This window comes from Schistocerca americana, chromosome 5 (genome assembly GCF_021461395.2).
Source record: "Schistocerca americana isolate TAMUIC-IGC-003095 chromosome 5, iqSchAmer2.1, whole genome shotgun sequence".
NCBI lineage: Eukaryota > Metazoa > Arthropoda > Insecta > Orthoptera > Acrididae > Schistocerca > Schistocerca americana.
This window is the reverse complement of record NC_060123.1, coordinates 564,556,879-564,577,158: the sequence shown is the minus strand read 5'-3', so window position 1 is coordinate 564,577,158 and position 20,280 is coordinate 564,556,879. Positions and strand designations below refer to the sequence as shown.

The 20,280-nt window shown below is 39.5% G+C and overlaps 1 protein-coding gene across 1 annotated transcript in view; it reads right to left on the bottom strand.

Moving 5' to 3' along the window:
* Positions 1 to 20,280, bottom strand: part of LOC124616536 (GPI ethanolamine phosphate transferase 2) — a 91,735-nt gene that overhangs the window by 56,085 nt on the left and 15,370 nt on the right. The window contains exons 3-5 of the mRNA XM_047144853.1: positions 7,112 to 7,321; positions 6,844 to 7,032; positions 6,589 to 6,734 (exon numbers count right to left, since the gene is read on the bottom strand). Of these exons, the coding sequence (XP_047000809.1) occupies positions 6,589 to 6,734; positions 6,844 to 7,032; positions 7,112 to 7,321 (545 nt within the window). The remainder of the gene's footprint in view (positions 1 to 6,588; positions 6,735 to 6,843; positions 7,033 to 7,111; positions 7,322 to 20,280) is intronic.

Sequence of the window (20,280 nt, the reverse complement as noted above, 5' to 3'; positions counted from 1 at the left end):
ACTTCCAGGATCGGAGATGACATGGACCCTACGAACAGAAGTACAAAGTACCTCTTCAAGCCAAGCTGGATGGCTACAAGTATCAGCCTGAAGATTCAAATAAGAGTGAGTTGACTTGACTAGCACATCAAGGAAGGAAGGTGAACTACCCTTTTCCAGCTCCACAGCCAAGCAAATATTTGGGTGAATGTAATTAATATGTTCTGAAAAGTTCTGCAAACTCCCACTCCCATAAGACTCAATAATAAAATTATTGTCTACGTATCTAAAAAAAAGCATGCAGGTTTCAATGCCACTGACTCTACAGCAAATTTATCACACTTTTTCATAAAAATAATGGCAACAATACTTGACAAAGGACACCCCACTGCAACTCCATCTCTCAGTTCATAGAACTGGTCATTGATTAAAAAGTAAGTGGAAGTCGACACAAGTCAAAACAGGCTAGTTAACACAATACCGAACCTAACCTCAACTAACTGTAATAAATCTGACATAGGCACATGTGTGAAGAGAGACCACATCAAACCCTACCAAAAAACCAGTCAGTCAAACAATCCCTTTAATTGCCATATGAAATCTACCAAATTCCTATTGTGATGTACACACTGACTTATTACTGGGTTCAACAGAGAAGAGTTTGTTTTGGGTGTATTGTATTCCACAACAACACCTATATTACTGACAACAAGCCTCAGAGGAATCACTTCCTTATGGATCTTCAAAATGCAATACACTCTAGGAGGTACAGAATAGTATGATTTAAGACTCTTAATAATATCTTGTGACAAATAACTTTTCTCCAAGATCTTCCTATTACAACTATTTGTCAGGCCAGCACTGAGTCTCAGGTACATGGGCTCATTCAGTAAACACTGCATCTTATGAAAATAATGCGGCTTCTGTAACACAATCATAGTATTGGCCTTGCCCGCAGGTAAGATGATAATATCAGGATCCACTTAAAGAAAACACAAAGCAAATCTCTCTGCTGCTGTAATACAGGATGCGGCAGCATACTTAAAGAAAACACAAAGCAAATCTCTCTGCTGCTGTAATACAGGATGCGGCAGCATTCATACCGTAATTTGACTTGCTTAGTACAATGACGTACTGCAGGAATGCACAGCATCATGCCTTTACTGTTGAAAGTTATTTCAAGAATAACGACTCTGTTATTGCTACCCAACGTCTATTTCGGCAACATTTCAATCTGGGACGTCATGGGAAAGTTCCAGATGGACGGACCATTGTGAGGTGGGTACATGCATTTTGAACAACAGGTTATGTTGGCAATGGCAAACCACGAAGAAGTGAAAGAACTGTGCGGACACCAGAAGCCATGGAAAATGTTTGTGCTGCAATATTGTGTAGCCCAAAAAGATCTGCTCATCATCATGCGCAAACTGTGCATATGTCTGATCACTCATTCAGGAGAATATTGCACGAACAGCTCCATTTTCACCCATATAAGCTGCAGATTGTCCAGGGAATTAGGCCTCGCGATTGGGTTTCACACGAAACATTCTGTTTAACCATGCGTGATCTCCTTCGCCAAAATCCACAAATGTTGCACACCATCCTGATGTCAGATGAAGCTTATTTCGAGTTATGTTGTTCAGTGAATAAACAGAATATGCGTTATTGAAGTGATGTAAACCCGCACGAACTGCACCTCGAGCCCTTGCACAGTTCTCGTGTCACAGTGTGGTGTGGAGTTGCTTCCTTTGGGATTATTGGCCCTTACGTCTTTGAGGATGACAGCGGTGCAGCTATAGCTGTCACCAGTGAACGCTACCTAAAGATGCTGCAAGACTTCATTCTTCCCCAATTAGGTATGGTCAATGTGGATGTGGGACAATCATGGTTTCAACAAGACGGAGCGACCTCGCATACAGCCAGAATTTGCATGGATTTCTTGCGACAGAGATTTCCCAGTACAGTAATTTTTCGTTTTGGTGACATTTCCTGGCTGACTCGCTCATCTGACCTTTCATGTGCAGACTTTTTCCTTTGGTGCTACCTGAAGCAAGAAGTGTTCCGAACAACTTGTGCCACCATTCCTGAGTTGAAGGATCGCATCAAAACTGCCGTCGGCAATGTCCCAGGGAATACTTTACGTCGAGTTACGGAAAGCTTCCAACGCCACCTAGATGAATGTGTTGTGCAGAGGGAGCATCATTTGACAGGAGTTTTATTCAAAAAGTAATTCACGCAATGGAGAATGACTTGCACATTAGTAAATGGCATATCTTTAACTATTACTTGACAAAAGAGGTAATAAATAAATTACAGTTCTGCCTGATGGTGTGTTTTTAATATCCTACTACGAACGCTACCGCACCCAATACTACACTTGGGCGAACATGCCCTTGTCAACACATTACATACTTCTTTCCTAATCTCCTCACGAACATCCGCAGGAAGTTTAAAAACAGCTTGTTTGATAGCTCTTATAAAATCAACTGGCAAATGTTAGGTAAGGTTTGTTGTCGGATGAACTAACCTGTTTCGGCATGTATTGGCTTCCACTCAAAAGTAGGTAACACGAAAGTTAGATGTGTTCTCATATGTAGATGTGCAATACTTTCCCGGGATTCCGCCACTAAAACTATCCCCCCTCCTCTCTCTCTCTCTCTCTCTCTCTCTCTCTCTCTCTCTCTCCTCCTCCCCCCCCCCCCCCCCCACCTCCCTCAATCACTCACACACTCATTCATTCATTCCAGCACAGTCATTATGTTTTAAGTTAGACACGTTTTAGGTTTCTCCTAACACAGATATACAGGTGTAATGGGTATAAGTGCAGATATTTTTATACATGGTACCTTAATACATACATACATCAGTGTTGTGGTTGCTTTTTTCTCATCAGTTTTCCCGCAAATATGTCACAAACTTTACAATCTGATGTTTTCTGCATGGGCATACCTACGCTGTGATGTGGATGACACCTGTCAGTACAGATTATCTGTTTTGCGTCCATAAATCCACACTTTAATGTTTGATCTGCTGCCCCGGGGAAAACAGACATGGCTTGCTTTTGCCACACATACGTCGAGATACTATCCAACCTGAAAACATGTGACTTGTAACAGCTACAATTATTAGTCTGCAAATGACTTAAATACTGATGTAGTTTTGTCAGTACACCATCCTCATGCACCCATAGAATTTTCAGCACTTACACTCATTTCACCCTGTATATCTATAAGTTTTTTAAAATTATACTCCATACAAACATTTACAAAAACTTCAGGCTACTGCAATCAATAAATTTACAATAGATGTGTACTTAGAAAAGGGAGAATTCTGTAGCACACTCAAAATATTACTCAAAAAGAATTCAGTCAATAGTCAAACTAAAAACATCAACATCAGAAATTATGAGTGAGCTTCAAGAGAATTCTTTCATTGTCCTCTGAGCCACTTCTTGCAGGACGAGATCAGATTCCAACTGAACCTAATTTTATGGAAACCTCTGCACTATTTCAGTTTTGACAAAAATTTCTGTTCAAGTTGTACATGGCTTTCTTGGTACAGCCAAGTGGAATAATTTTGGAACAGTCACCAAAATTTAAAGCAAATGCCAAGTCACAGGGAATCAACATTTCACCATCAAGTTTTAGTATAGAACCTCTCCTCAAAGTGTTATTCTTTAAAAAAAATTGAGAGTCAAGCAGTGATTAAGTACTTCATAAAGAAAGGTATGAAAGCAAAGGACTTTCATGCCGATTTCCAGAATACACTGGGGGACTCGGCTCCTTCATATTCAACTGTTGCTAAGTGGACAAATTAATTAAATTTGGTCGGGAAAGCTTAGATGATGATCCATGCAGTGTTCAGCCAAGATGTGTCACTACTCCAGAAATCACTGCAAAAGTGCACAAAATGGTCATGGAGGACTGCCAATTGAAAGTGTGTAAAATTGCTCACGCTTGCCACACGTCATCTGAAAGGGTATATTACATTTTAACTGAAGTATTAGAAATGAAAAATTATCTGCAAGATGGATGCCATAACTCTTGAGGCTGGATCAAAAACACCTGAGAATGGACATATCGGAACAATGTTTGGCCTGTTTTAGGAGAAACGAACAAGATTTTTTGCACCAGTTTGTGACCACAAATGAAACTTGGGTGGACTTCTATACCCCATAGACAAAACAAGTTGAAGTAGTGGAAATTTGCTGATCCTCTGCCACCAAAGAAAGCAAAGGCAATTCCTTCGGCGGGAAAGGTCATGGCATCAGTGTTCTGGGGTGCAAAGGGAATTCTATTTGTATATTTTCTCCCTACTGGGCAAGCAATTACTGGAGAATACTATGCTAACCTCCAGGACAAATTGCAACAAAAGATACACGAGAAAAGGCCACGTTTAGCAAGGAAGAAAGTCAGCTTCCATAAAGACAATGCGCGCCCGCACACATGTGTCGTCGCCATGGCAAAATTACACGAACTAAGGTATGAATTGTTGCCACACCCACCTTATTCACCTGATATGGCTTTGTCAGACTTCCATCTCTCCCCAAAACTGAATATTTTTCTTGGTGAACAAAGATTCACTTCAAACGAAGAATTGACAGCCGGAGTTGACAACTATTTTGCAGGCCTGGAGGAAACTGATTTTGAAGATGTAATCAAGGCACTGGAACATCATTGGACCAAGGGCATTAATCTAAAGGAGACTACATTGAAAAATAAAAAAGTTTCAGTGATGTAAGTGCTTTTTTTCTAATCCATTCCGAGAACTTTTCAAACCCCCCCTTGTAATTTAGTCACAGCAAACAAAATAATTTATTTAACTTATGAAGTACAAAGAAGATTACAGAAACAACATACCAATACAGTCCACTTAAATGAAAGGATATGAAAAAACAAACACTATAATCCTGAAGAAGTAGAAATATCAAATATTTGTTTTCCAGATAATCCAAGAGTGGACAGAGAGTAGGAATACGCAAGATTCCCCATGGCATCAATATATATGAAAAAACTGCTGCTATAGAAGTAGATGACACTGTGATGAATTTCTAACTGGAAGCATTCTGCATGTTACATATTGTACAACTAAATAATAGTATAACATACGTAGTCAACCATTCCCAAATGGTGAGAGCTTCAGAGAGGGCTAAAATTTAGAAGTCTCTTGTAGCAGTGTGCAAACAACATGCACAGAGTCACTTTTATTCAATTAAAATATTTTAACAGCTGTACAATTTGTCATACCTCATCTCTAACTACCATCAAGGCATATATGCAACTGCAATGACTAGGCACTCTCAGGACAGACAATGTGATTATTTTGAAAATGAATTTATTTTCATGTTCAGAACAGATTTTAAAATTCACTGACAAGAAAAAATTTCAACACCAAAAAATAATTACTGTAGAGTAATGAAATTTTAGAAATACATTGGTCTCTATAACATATTTAAGTTACTAATGTTGCAAGATCACAGGTTAACGTAAGCTCGAGATAAGCTATTGCAAATGTGAAATGCCAGTACATTATTGACTGGTGTAACTGCCAGAATGTTCAATTCAAGCATGCAAACATGTATGCAATGTGTTGTTCAGGTGCTGGATGTCAGTTTGTGCGATGGAGTTCCATGCCTGTTGCACATGGTCAGTCAGTACAGGGACGGTCAACACTGTTCACGGATGACACTGGAGTCGTTGACTACGAACATCCCATATATGCTCGATTGGAGATAGATCTGGTGATTGAGGCTGCCAAGACAACATGTTGACACGCTGTAGAGCATATTAGGTTACAACAGCAGTCTGTGGCTGAGTGTTATTCTGTTGGTAAACACCCACTAGAATGCTGTTCACGAATGGTGGCACGACAGGTCGAATCACCAGATTTACATACAAATTTGCAGTCAGGTGCATGGGATAACTAAGAGAGTGCTCCTGCTGTCATACAAAATTGCAACTCAGACCATAACTCCAGGTGTAGGTCCACTATGTCCAGCACACTGGCACACAATTGTCTTCCAACTCAGTTGTGGCACGACTGTCCAGAGCCCGGTCTTCTAGTGAACGTACATTCTCATGACCACTGCTGTGAGCAATCGTGTACAGTGGTCACATTCCTGCAATGTCTTCCTGCAATGTCGCAGAAGGAACATTCAGCTTCTCATAACCCTATTACACAACTTTGTTCAAACTCAGTAAGGTGCTGATAATAGCACCTTTGTCGGCTTAAAAACATTCTTGGCTAACATCAACTCACCACGTCCAATCTCAAAGGTAATTAATGTTCACATCCACTACGGTATGCATTTAAAGCAAACCTCATTTGCATTCTCACAGCGGTGCTACTAGTGCCACTCTTATGCGATTGGTGGGAAATTTGAACAGACATCATCTTTCAGATCTGGAAACAGGCCTACCAACTTTCATTTATGTCGTACAACTCCTCCTTGGTGTTGCGATTTTTTTTCCCTCTCAGTGTATGTAACATGGCTATCACATGGTTCTGAGTATGCACTTGTTTTTCCCTTTAGTAAACATATAAAAATCATCTAGTTTAGTATTTACAAAGATAAGGAAATTAAAAAGATGCATATAATGATTGCTATACCTGGAATATCTCTGTACACAGCTCTGCCCCACAGCAATAATTGGTACTGTTATTTCAGGTAGTGATGCACCACCATGACCACCAGAATCTTTCATTCCATGATCTCCACAGATGACCATAAGAGATGGTTTTCCTCCATTGGTATTCTAAAACACAACTGCAAATTCCAGACAAATGGAGCAATTTCAGGTTGTATAGTACACATTTCCTCCATGATTTGGAGAACAGAAGTTAAAAAAATATTACTGTTCATACCTTGACAACAAACTGTTCATGTATTTTTTGTACAACACTGTCCATTTCATTAAGTTTTGTTCTTATATGATGGCTTTCTGGTCCCTCAACATGTCCAATGTGATCTAAGCCCAAATAATGGAGTACCATTATACTCCAGTCATCGGAATTCAGTTCAGATGGTAAGTTACGTGTAACATTGCTATCAACCTTCAACAATAGATCATTAAATTACTGATTGCACACTATTTGAATACATGCTACACACACATTTGCAGAAACCTCTTACCTCCCAGAAATCAGATACAAAAAATGATGAAGTTCCCTCACTTCTCACAAATTTGTCTGGGTAAAGTTTCAGCCAAGTGTCATCGCCATAGAAGACAATCTTCAGTCCATTGCTGACTGCCTGATGTAACAGGTTATCATCAGTAACAGCACTACTACCAAAATTGAGGATAACATCAATGAAGTTGGGGACTGAACCTGTTGTAAGAGCCTGCAATATTGAACATACTTTCATTCATATGTGGTGGACATCAACACTCACTGAGTCATACATACAATAACTGTTGATTCTTCAGAGAAAACTTTCATGGGCTCTACATAAATGCCTTCTCTCTGTCTTTTGGGCCACCTTCCAAAAGTATACTGAGTATTACATTATTATTATTTATTTTCATTCACTCACTGTTTTCTGTAACTCACAACATGAAAGAGAATTTTTATGGATGTGGAACAAGTCAAAGTACATATTAGCAAAAGAAGGAGCTGTTAGCAACTGCAATAATAATTATCTGTCATTAAACTACCATGAACTATTTGCATCAAAAGGAAAATCCACTTGAAAAAAAGTATAAAATTCTGAGATACAATTGATGGTTAGTACTTACCTTCATTAGGCACAATATCAGTACGCCCGATAAGCTGAGTGATGTGCCCTTAATTTTGAACATCCCCCAACCTATTCCTTCTCTCCTCCTCGAAGAAGCAAATACTAGTTTTAAAGCTAGAGTAGTATCAAATATTTTTATACATGCCTATCAGCAGTACTGATAATTCAACCCCTGAAAATAATTCCAGACCAGAATTTCTCTCACATAATTTTATAAACTATAATTTTATAAACTATTTGCACTCACTCCAGGTTTTTAATTTCATATTGCTAGCTTAAAATCCATATAGCCATATTGACATTTATCACAGGACAATAATTAGGTGTGTACCATAATTGAATGTAGTTGAATTAAATCAGGTGGTGCTGAGGCCATTAGATTACGAAATGAGACAGTTAAGGTAGTAGATGAGTTCTGCTACTTGGGCAGCAAAATAACTGATGGTGGTGAGTAGCAACTTTCCTTTTCTTGTATTATTACATTCCATCCTGGATTTTCCATTGTTTGATGGTGGTCAAAATAGAGAGGATGTAAAATGTAGACTAGCAATGGCAAGAAAAGTGTTTCTGAAGAAGAGAAATTGGTTAACATCAAGTATAGACAGAAGAGTTAGGAAGTCTTTTCACAAAGTATTTGTGTGGAGTGTAGCCACCTATGGAAGTGAAACATGGATTAGAAACAGTTAAGACAGGAAGAGAATAGAAGATTTTCAACTAATGAGGAGGTACTGAATAAAACTGGAGAGAAAAATTTGTGGCACAACCAGATAAGAAGAACAGATCAGGTAGTAGGACACAGTCTAAAATATCAAGGGATCACCAATTTAGTACTGGAGTGAAGCATCGGGAGTAAAAATCTTAGGGGGAGACCAAGACATGAATACAGTAAGCCGATTCATAAGGATGTAAGTCGTAATAGTTACTCAGAGATGAATAGGCCTGCGCATGATAGAGAGCATGGAGAGCTGCATCAAACCAGTCTTCGGACTAAAGACCACAGCAACACCATAAGAACAGAGATATGTTAAAGGTCAGCATAGCCACCAGTCATGCTGGTAAGAGAAATCTTTTACATCCTTCGCAATTTTTTCTTTATTAGCCTTAGACAGTGGTCCAAGGCATATTTCTTTTACAATAACCGTTATGAAAAACATCTTAAGTTGCACAGGATGAACATTTATTTATTGATGACCAGTTCTGGACTGATGATGCTGATAAGGTCCCATACACCAACCACCCAAGTGCAAAAAGCCATGAATCAACAAGTGTGAGAGTAAACATGTGGCTCCACATGAGCTCATCACTAACTCCAGCATGCTGGAGATACAGCATATTTCTCTGCCTAATGTTTCATCTTCCAATGCTGGAGATGTCATCAGAGGCAATCAAAGTAAAACATGCTAAGTGAGCTGAATCATCTACACATTTCCATGCAACTATCAGCGCCAGCATGGTAGCTCAGCGTGTTCGGTCAGAGGGTTAACTGCCCTCTGTAATAAAAAAACTGAGTTAATCGATCAACAACGAACTTCAACGGATGTCTTACGACGTCCGCCCCGAGCAGATGCAACGAACAAACACGAACAAAATGAGATTTAAAAAAAAAAAAAAAAAAATCAGTTTGTAACATTCATCAGGGCAATACCTAAGATCACAGTCATACTGAGATTGTGTAATCTACATTGACATCTACACTCTGCAAAGCACCGTGAGGTGCATGGCAGAGGACACATCCCATTGTATCTGTTACTAGGGTTTCTCCCCGTTCCATTTATATATGGAATGTGGGAAGAATTACTGTTTGCAAGCCTCTGTGTGTGTAGTAATTATTCTAATATTATCCTCATGGACCCTATGTGAGCGATATGTAGTGGGTTATGGCAAATTCCTAGACTCATTGTTTAAAACCAGTTCTTGAAACTTTGTTATTAGACTTTCTTGGGCTAGTTTATGTCTATCTTCAAGAGTCTTACAGTTCAGTTCCTTCAGCATCTCTGTGACACTCTCACATGGATCAAACAAACCTGTGACCATTCATGCTGCCCTTCTCTTTATATGTTCAATATACCCTGTTTGTCCTATCTGGTATGAGTACCACAACCTTGAGCAATATTATACAACCAGTCACAGGAGGACTTGTAAGCAATCTCCTTTGTAGAATGATTGCACTTCCTCAATATTCTACCAGTAAATGGAAGTCAACCACCTACTTCACCCACAACTGAAACTATGTGATCATGCCATTTCATATCCCTACGAAGTGTTACATCCAGGTATTTGTACGAGTTGGCTAATTCCAACAGTGACTCACTGATATAGCCATACGATACTATGTCTTTCATTTCATGAAGTACACAATTTTATATTTCTGACTATTTAAAGCAAGTTGCCAATCTTCTGCACCACTTCGAAATCTTATCAAGATATGACTGAATATTTATGCGCCTTCTTTCAGACAGTACTTCATCACACACAACTGCATCATCTGCAAAATGTCTGAGGCTACTGTTAATATTGTCTGCAAAGTCACTGATATACAGTATGAACAGCAAGGGTCCCAACACACTTTCCTGGAGCACACCACAAGTTACTTCTATATCGATACCTCACAAGATTTTACTTTTGTCAATAAGTGTAGGTGTGGTAACGATAGGGATTCCATTGGGCACTGGAGCTTTGTTCGATTTTAATAACTTCTGCTGTTTCTCAACACCAACGTCAGTATCACTTATTTCAACCATATTTTCAATGGTACAAGGATTAAAATGGGGCAATCCTGGGTTTTCCTTTGTAAAAGAACATTTGAAAACAGAGTTAAGCATTTCAGTTTTTGCTTTGCTAACCTCAATTTCAATTCCTGTCTCATTCATTAGGGACTCAACACTAACTTTGGTTCCACTAACAGCTTTTACATATGATCATAGTTTCTTTGGGTTTTGTGAAACGCATTGCTCTCTTGACAGCCAAACGTGTTTCATTCAGCATCTCTCTATCTATAGCCCTATGTTTTGTTTTAACCTATTATGTCGTAACCTCTGTTTCTTTTGAAGTTTCTTTACAGTGACTGGGAGGATCCCTCCCATTATGAACTGCTCTCCTGAGTTCATATCTATCCAGAGCAGGTCAACTTTTCTTTTGAACTTGAGCCATAGTTCCTGTACTTGCTCCTATCCAGTGCTGAAAGTTTCAAGTTCCTCACTGATGTATGACACTACTGATATTTTATCTAGTTTACAGAACATATATATCTTTCTGGTTGTTTTCATTGTCCTTTCTACTTTGGTAACCATTGTTGCCACAACTGTGTCATGGTCACTGATATCAGTTTCGATGTGGACATCCACAAAGAGGTCAGGTTTATTTATTGCCAATAGATCCAATATATTTTCATCATGAGTGGGGTTCATAACTATCTATTCTAGGTAGTTCTCAGCAAAGGCATTTAGTAACGTTTCACAGGATTTCTTATCAAGCCCACCATTAACAAAACTGTAATTTTTTCCAATTGATTGTTGGATGATTAAAGTCTCCAATGATAATTACACTATGAGTGCAGAATTTGCACAAGTGAACTGAGGTTTTCTCTAAAGATATCGGTACATTAACAGATGAGTCTGATGGGCGATACAAGGATCCAGTCCTCATTTTATGCCCACCCCTGATACTGAGTCTTCCCCAAACAATCTCACACGCAACTTCAATTTTCATCTCTGTGGATTTGAGTTTCTTGGTTACTGTGACAAATAAATCACTTCCATTTTCTAATGGCCTATGATTTTGATATACACTCCAATTTTCTCCAAAAATCCCACTGGCATCAATCTCAGATTTCAACCACCTTTCTGTACCTAAATTTATGTGAGCTTCACTGTTTTTCAGGAGCACTTCAAACTCTTGGCACTTTGTTGGAAATGCTTCAGCAGTTAACTATTAGGAATTTAATACTCTCACCAATGGCAAGTATTTCTTTTGATCTTGCACTGATACTTCTGGGTTTCCAACAAGTATCGTTATCTGGGTGGAAGCGGAGTCATCTAATCTAAAAGACACTTGTGTGCATACCGCACAGAGCCAGCTACCTGCAGTTCTCGGCCTATGGCATAAGTCCAGGAACTCTCAGGCTAGCCTGTCACAGAACCTTTGAAGTATCTGGTTCAGTCCTTCCACTCTACTCAAAACCAAAGGACCACAATCAGTTCTGAGGACAATGACAAAAATTGTGAGCTTAGTTGAAACTCTATGCACAAGGTTTGTTTTTTCAATTTTCTGTGCCAGTCATTGGAATGACCCAAGTGTGTTCTTGGAGCCCAGATGACCGGCTTCATTTGTTCCAGTGTGCACCACAATCTGCAGTTGGTTGCACCCTGTTGCCTCACCTCAATGGCTGCTGGAATAGCCTCTTCATCATGTTAACCCTAGGACGCCTAGGAGGGGTGGGGGGGGGGGGTCGTTGAACCCACAATTTTTTTATGTCCCCTGCTTTTGGCCAAGTAACTTTCATACTACATATTCCCTTTGAGTTATTGTTTGTTGGCTATTTTATGGAATGTTAGTGTCAATATATTTTATAGAAAATTCCTGCTTTGAAAGAAAAAATAAATAAACTTATTATGGGTCCAACAAACCCCCCTCAGGCTTCCATGCTATAGAAATTTCCCTTAGTAGGATTTCGTATTTCTCATCTCTACAACAATGCAAGTTTGTTTCTTGTTGGTTGGTATTCTTGATATTCACAACAATCATTTTACTTTCAGAGGAAGTGATTGCTGTTGTCAGTCAGCTGTTATTTATCTTGTAAACTTGGAGTGAGTTAGTGCAATTCCCAACAGGTAGGCCTCCAGTAACTTTGGTGTCCTACATAGCAAAAACGAAACCAAGTAAAAACTTACTGATGTCAACAATGCACCAAGATAAAGGCACTGTTGGAGGAGAGAAGAATAAAACCGAGATAAATGCATATCATAAATCCACTAATGGTGGAAATGATACCATTGATGAAATGGCACGTATGTACACCTGCAAGAGGGAAACTAAGAGATGGCCTCTATGTGTATTTTACACTCTCATCGACATTTGTGCTATCAATGCAACCACCATATTCATCCAACAACAGCCAAGATGGAATGAAAGAAACACGACAAACGGAAACTTTATCTTCAGCAAGCTGGGATGGAACTAGTGAAATTGCAGGTAGAAGAAAGAAGTGCCAATGCAAGAGGGTTATCTAACCAAATTGTTCAATCAATGGAGACTATTCTACAGAAGAAAATCAAAGAAGTGACAACAGAAGCACGTCAGCCTCCTGCAGAGAAATGTCGGTGCGATGTTTGTGTAAGAAAAGCTAAAGCAAAGAAGCAGAAGTACAACAATCTAAGTAAACCAAAACAGTATTGTCGACAGTGTCATAAACATGTGCGTAACACACATTCAGAAAAAATTGTGAAGTGTGTCTCTTGCCTTGAAGTTGAAGACTTAGTAGTCTATTGTATATGAACACATCTGTATTTTGTATTGTAATATGTCAATTTTCTTATTCACTCAATCCAATATTTATAACAATTAACAACATTTATAAACCTATGCCTTAGTTAAAATACATAAACGATTTTGAAAGTTGTAATTTTTCGTCAGTAAAGTTATTTAATACCTGTAGGCTCGCTGAACCCCCCCCCCCCCCCCCCCTTAGGCATCCAAGTTAGAGAAAAAGGCTTGGGCGTCCTAGGGTTAAATGAGCCCTCCAAGTATACACACAATGTGCACCTGGTGTCCTTTCCTGTCCCTTGCTGCCATTTGAACTGCCAATAATAAATAGACTCCTACCCCTTTGTATTTGCCTCCTCTCGACACTGGACAGAACAGGTTTCTCCAGAACAGGTGACATGAGTCCCGGTGGCTCAGTTACAGCAAAAGACAGTAATTCAAATTTGTTGGTTACGGGGATCAGTACAACACCGTAAGATGTCCTTGGTCCCCATCCATCCTTTACCGGACACCTGGATCTACCATTGAGATGCCACCCCCAGTGGACAAGTAATGACAGATCCTGCACTTTCTGCAGAGGAGATTGGATACAAAGGAAAGGGTAGTTCTTGAGGTATCTGTAACGGTATCACTGGTACAAGACTCTCGGAAACTCTTACAACACACCGGTTTGCAGCAGCTGCCAATCATTTGACTGTAGTCAAGGTGATTTCCAGCTGCTTATGAAACCACTCATCCCATAATTTGCTATAAGAATTGAAACAAATACACAAAACGAGATTTCTATTCAGGAAACACAAAAACCTAAGGTAAAAATTACTTGTTTCCTAAAAGTTTTGGGATTAATTGTAGTTGCTAGCAAACTCGAAAACAGAGTTAATTTACAATGAATGTAAATAATATGCAGGGCTACTCCTCTTTAAGGGAAAACTTGGTGTAACACAATATATTATTTAGAACATCTGCTACATTACCTAAATCATGAACGCTAATTTACTACAAATTACTCTTAGATTATGCAAAGGACAATAGCAGCTTTGGAAATTCTCAAAAATGCACATTTATTTGCACTGATATACAAAGTAATTCAGGAGTGATATACTCTTAGGCAGCAACTGTGAATCACAAATGCTAATTTGCTATGAGATAGGTTACGTATCCAAAACACTTAACAGTCTGTTTTGTAACCGTCTGAAAATTCTCAAAAATAACCTACTTCTCACTTACTTGAAGAATGAAATTATAGAAAAATTGTTTTGAAGAATGACAGACCTATTGTTATCCAAAATTTTAAAAGAGCACGATTAAACTTAGGCCTAAAATTGATGATAACAATAAAAGTTCATCACAACACTCACAAATGTTCAAATTTCACAATATAATCAATATTGATACAATCAACAAAAGAGTATGCAGAAGCAATGTAAACAGTAAGAGATGCAAACCTAGAACTTCAAATACAAATACACACCCTCTCACACAAAGGAAAATTCCAAAGTCAGCTTTTACACATACACAAAACATGCATATTGCATGGATTTTTTGACTTAGCTGTTTCTGCACACATTTCTATACTGGCCTGCCACAGAAGAATGTGTGTAGCGTGTTCGCTTCCTTTGGCACTTGGGCTCACAGCTTATCCAACTTCAATCCTCCCCCTCTTCTGTTGAAGTTTTTTGTGCTTTTGAATTTCTATGGCCTCTCTAGATTCTAGCATAGTAACAATTGGATATTGATAAAATCATAGTATCGAAGACACAAATTTGGTGGCTTCCTGGTCCCAGGGCTGAGCTACTACAATCAGTTTATTAGAGTTCCCCTGATGACAATTGCTGTTGCAAGCAGCTTTGTAGGTCCTCTGCAGCGTTCAAAGATTTGCATACATTTCTTGTGCATATACACATAGTGTCAACACTGCATCTACTTAGTATTCTACTGATGCAATCTGTGACGGTTTTTATGAAAGAGGAAAACTCTCTCTTTAGTCCATTCTTTTGCACTAGAAGCTCCTGACCTTTTAGGGTGTAGTGCACTATTTATCTCTTTGTCAGAGTCACTATTTCTCCTGGAACTGGTTCTTAAATGATTGAGCTCATCCTCCAAGTACTGTAGTTCATAAATTCTTTTACCCCGATCATCCAATATTTTGAACAGCTTTAATATATAAAAACAGATGGGCTCAATAAGATTCTTTAAATTTCAAACTGCTATCTAAGTTTTATAGCCTCTGATGATGTTTCCAGCATTGGAAGACAAAATATTCAGGCAGAGAAATATGCTCTGCACCATGGCCTAATTCATATAAAATAAAAATCATCCAGGATGTAAATACCAGCTATGAAAGATTGCATTTTATGACGAATCCTTTATTCACAAATCTAGACAATCAAGTAATCTTGAGTGGTTAACAAAGTGTGTTTTAAACTTTCTTATGAAGTGATAAGGATTCTCAGTTTATTGTTTCTAGATGGTAGGTTCCTGAAGACTTTCACACAAGACTACGGAACTCCACTCTGCACTCTCAACAAGCAAGCCTACACAGAAATTTTTTTTTTTTTTCTGCCTTTTATTGTGGTTATACGCGAGGTCTGTTCAAAAAATTCTGGAAGTTTGTCCACAAATTTTTTCTATGCTTACCTTTTATTTACTGTGCATTGTCTCCTTCAAAATATTCTCCTCCATAATTTATACACATCTCCCAACACCATTTCCACTTCTAGAAAGTACAGAGGAAGAGGCAGCACAATGATTTAGTTTTTTGTGCAATAGTCATGCACCAACAGTAATAAATTTGTGGGTGCATTATTGTGATGAAAGAGCCATGAATTGTCTCACCATATTTCAAGCCATTTCAGTCTCTCATTTTCTCGCAGCCATCACAATACGTTCCAATAGTACCACCAATTAACAGTCTGTCGCTGTCAGATGAATTCATCATGATCTAATCCTTCAAAATCAAAGGAAAATATCAGCATGGCTTTGACATTTGACCTGACCTGAAGAGATTTCTTTGGTCTTGGAGAACCTTTCCCGACCCATTGTGAAGACTGACCCTTGGTCCTTGAGACCATGTCTCATCACTGCATATGATTCTCTTAAGGAACATCTTGTTCTCATTTTCACGATCCAAAAGGTCTTCACAGACTGTGAGGCAAAGGTCTTTCTGGTCTTGACTCATGAGCCATGGGACGAACTTTGTGGCAACAAGAGGCATTCCAAGATGCTGTGTCAGAATTTCACAACATGGTCCAACTGAAATGTTACATTCTTCTGCAATCTGTCAGTCAGTCTTCAAATGTCATGCACAATGTTACTGACGTTCTTGACCCCGAACAAGGGTCCTCTTTAACTTCCATCCAGCCATTTTTAAACCATGTGAACCAGTACTGAGTATGCCTTAAGCATTCATCTCCATAGGCTTCCTGCATCACTTGGTGTGTGTATGTATGGGTTTTCTTTAATTTCACGTAAAATTTAATGCACAAGTGTTGCTCCTCTAACTCTGTCACCCAAAAATTTGCAAACTGTGCGACACAACATTCTACTCAATACAGCACTGAAAAATAACATACAACAATGAAACTTCCGCCAGTTACACATTAAATACAGGCGGTGCAGGAATGCCAACTGCATTTCACTCCAGCACACCAATAGCACAAAATTATGAATGTTCTGGAATTTTTTGAAGAGACCTTGTAAATTAGAATTCACCTGAAACTCATTTTGTGTTAGGAACAAATATCATTACAGGTAACAGAAATGGCAAGTGAGTACAAGCATCAGGGTTGGAACTGATGTACGCTGTATCCACTATTGGACTGGGCAATGGAGCAGTCCAAGAAGTAGAAAACGTCACTGAGAAGTTGGACTGGGTCAAGATCAAATCTTTATGTGAGGCTCAGAGGAGAAAACCTCTTAATGAACAAAAAGAAAAGATATGCAAAGAATTACTTCCTAAACATAAATGGTGGCAATTAAAATGTCTCAAACCTAAGACCTCTAAAAAAAGACTGCATCAGAGTGAAAGGGTTAAACAGACCACTTTTGCCTCCAAGACAGGGAATAAGAGAACAAGGGAGGTTTCTAATACTTCCACTTCTCAAGATAATTGGACCCAGAAAAAGCCAAGGGAAGAAATAAGGAAACAGATCACTAGTATTGCAGTCTCAGTTTTCCGGATGGTGGTTATCTAGGGGGGATATCCACAGGTGAAGTTAGTTTAGATGGCTCTCTTTGACAAAATTGTCTCAGTTTTCAGGATGGTCATTATCCAAGAGGGATATCCACAGGTGAAACTTATTCAGATGGTTCCCTTTGATGGAACTCTGGGGAGGCAAGTCCAGGTCCAAAATTTAGAAGGGTTCATCTGGGCGAGGCACTCTAAGCTTCATGAGGGGCTGGGAACAGTGGACTGGCTTAAGGAGATGGGATCCAATATATCTCCTTGGGAGGAGGCCAAGCTGCTGGTCAAGACAGCACCTGAGCTCTGCAAGACCACAAAGACATCATAATTTTGGTAATGAAACTTCTTAAGGATATTCCTGCAAAGACTTTTCCAGGAAGTACGGGCACAGAACCAGAAAGTCTCAACAGAGGACTGAAGGATAATCAGCTGAAAGGTTGTATTGGAGGACCAAACCCTTATGGTGCAGGCCAGTAAAGAGTCTCTGGGAACATGACAATAGGGCCCAAAAATGACAGTATTCTAGCAGGTAACCATCACGATGTTCACAGACATTGGAAGCAACCATGATGGCAAGCTGGCCACTCAAGTGTTGCAGATAAACCTGCAACCATACTGAGTCATCTTTTGGGAAGGCAGGTGGTACACATGGCCCTGATTCGGACACCCTGTTTATATACAGGAGGCATTTCAAAGACCTCACAGGAACTAGAGGTTAAGTTGACTTATGCTAGAAATCCAAAGAATCCCAGAACATACATTTATGTCAAGAATGAACTTTCATTCCTGCTGATGGCAGACTTTTGTTCCACGGGCCATCAAGAGGACCCAATGAAAGGAAGGTACCATGATAGAAATTGTACTGACCTCAATTTATCTTTCTTATAAGGGCAGTGCTCCTCCTTCCCAGAAAGGGAGGAGACTGGCAGACAGCTGTTCACAGCTGAAGGAATAACTTCTGAATGGTTGTGAAGCCAATTCCTACAACTTCATCTGGAGAAGCAGTGACACCAACAGCAGATGTAAGTACTTCCTCGAATATTTAGTCAAGAGTAACTTAGACATTTGGAATAGGAACAAGGTACCTACCTTCGACAACATAAGAAGGGAAGAAGTAACTGACACAACTTAAGGGTCCATATAATGGGAAGTTATGTCGAACAAAGGCATTTGGCATTGGAGCCATCCTTAACTGACCACATGTACGTCAAGTTTGAGGCTGAATTGGGTGCTAAATAGACCACCACCTATAGGAAACAAGGGAAAATAGACGGACTCGCAGGAAAGACCTAAACTCACACCTATCTGAAATCTGAAGTTCAGTAACGATACCAGTAGATCTCGAGAAAACTGCAGATGAAGTGATGTCTGTCATTACGACCTCATAGAAAACTGACCTATCACCAAGATGTGCACAAACACCAATGTGCCTTGGTGGAATGATAAACTGGAATTGCGAGAAAGCAGATAAGAAGACTTTTTAACACTTACCAGGAGTGTGTTGTCAAATACAATCTTTCAACTAAGCAAGTAAAATATCATCATGGAAGGTATTCTGGAAGGAGGTGGGAGGTCAGCTACCAGCACCAGACATTATAAAATCCAACCAATCCAGGAGTTCCTCTCAGGAAGGAGGACAGTGAGTATATAAGGACAGTTCACGAGATGCTGGATGTTCTCCTCAAAACTAACTTCCCTCGATGCACTCTTAGCCCACTCAACAAAGGAAGATTAGGGGGGAAAAAATCATGCAGTTGCAAATTTTTGTACAGTGGTAGAAGGGAGTGTCATGAACAGCATAATAAAAATCCCCATTGATGGGGTGTGAGTGTAGGGGGGGGGGGGGGGGGGGATTTCAAGGCCTCTTTTAATATATTTTTCTAGAATAACTCAAAAACCGCAACTTCTAGCAAAAATGTTCCCCTGTACAAAATTAAACTGCGTTAAATTTCCTATGAAAAAGATCCTATTCATTTTTAATTTATTCATTTATTTTTTTCCTATGACGAATTGTAGTGACCTGCTAAGATTCCACACCTGAGATCCAGGCATGCAATGGTAAGGATCACCATAGAAGTCAGAAGACACTAGAACCGTCAGGGTCCGCTACTCATGGATATGTGCACAGTCTCTCCTCTGTGGAATGCATTGGTAGGCCAACAGCTTATAGAGTTGGGCCCAGCCAGCGTTGCCCCAGTTACATGTTGACATTCTGACTACAATTGCCATACTAGTAGTGTAGCCATTCCATGACAAATGACTTCCTGTACAAGTTATTGGTAGATGTAATAAAGTGTTGTGTCTATCACTGACTGTGTGTTCTTGTGGTCAGAACACAATGAACCTGTCAGCTGGACAGTAAAGTGCACAAAGGAGAGGCTGCATGCGCATCCATGAGTGGCAGCCTCTGATGGTTCTAGCATCTGCCAACTTCTCTGGCATGCCTTACAATTGCACACCTAGATCTTAGGTGTGTAATCTACATGGGACACTACAATAATAGAAGATGGAAAAACTGCAGATTATTAAAACTTGTGTTTCAATGGTACAAAATTAACTTTCAGTGCTAAGTGAAGTGAATATTAAAGGTGTGTACCATGTCCAAGTGCACTAGAGTTGGTTTTGGGGTGTACCAAGGTGGAGGGGGAGGGGGGGAAGGGTGGAAAGTAGAATTGTGATGGAAGGTAGGTCATTGGTTTGTGGTCAGACACTTCCGTTTTTCCTTGGTCTGTAAAGTGAATATCGAGCAAGCAAGTGATTCTCCACTCTATCCACCGCACTACATCACAAGAAGCAACTACAGAGTGTTTCACAAAGTTATACAGACCCCCTCTGCAGCACGCCTTATGAATCATTGGTGATGCAGTGCACAGACATGCCTGGGGAGTGTTAATACAGG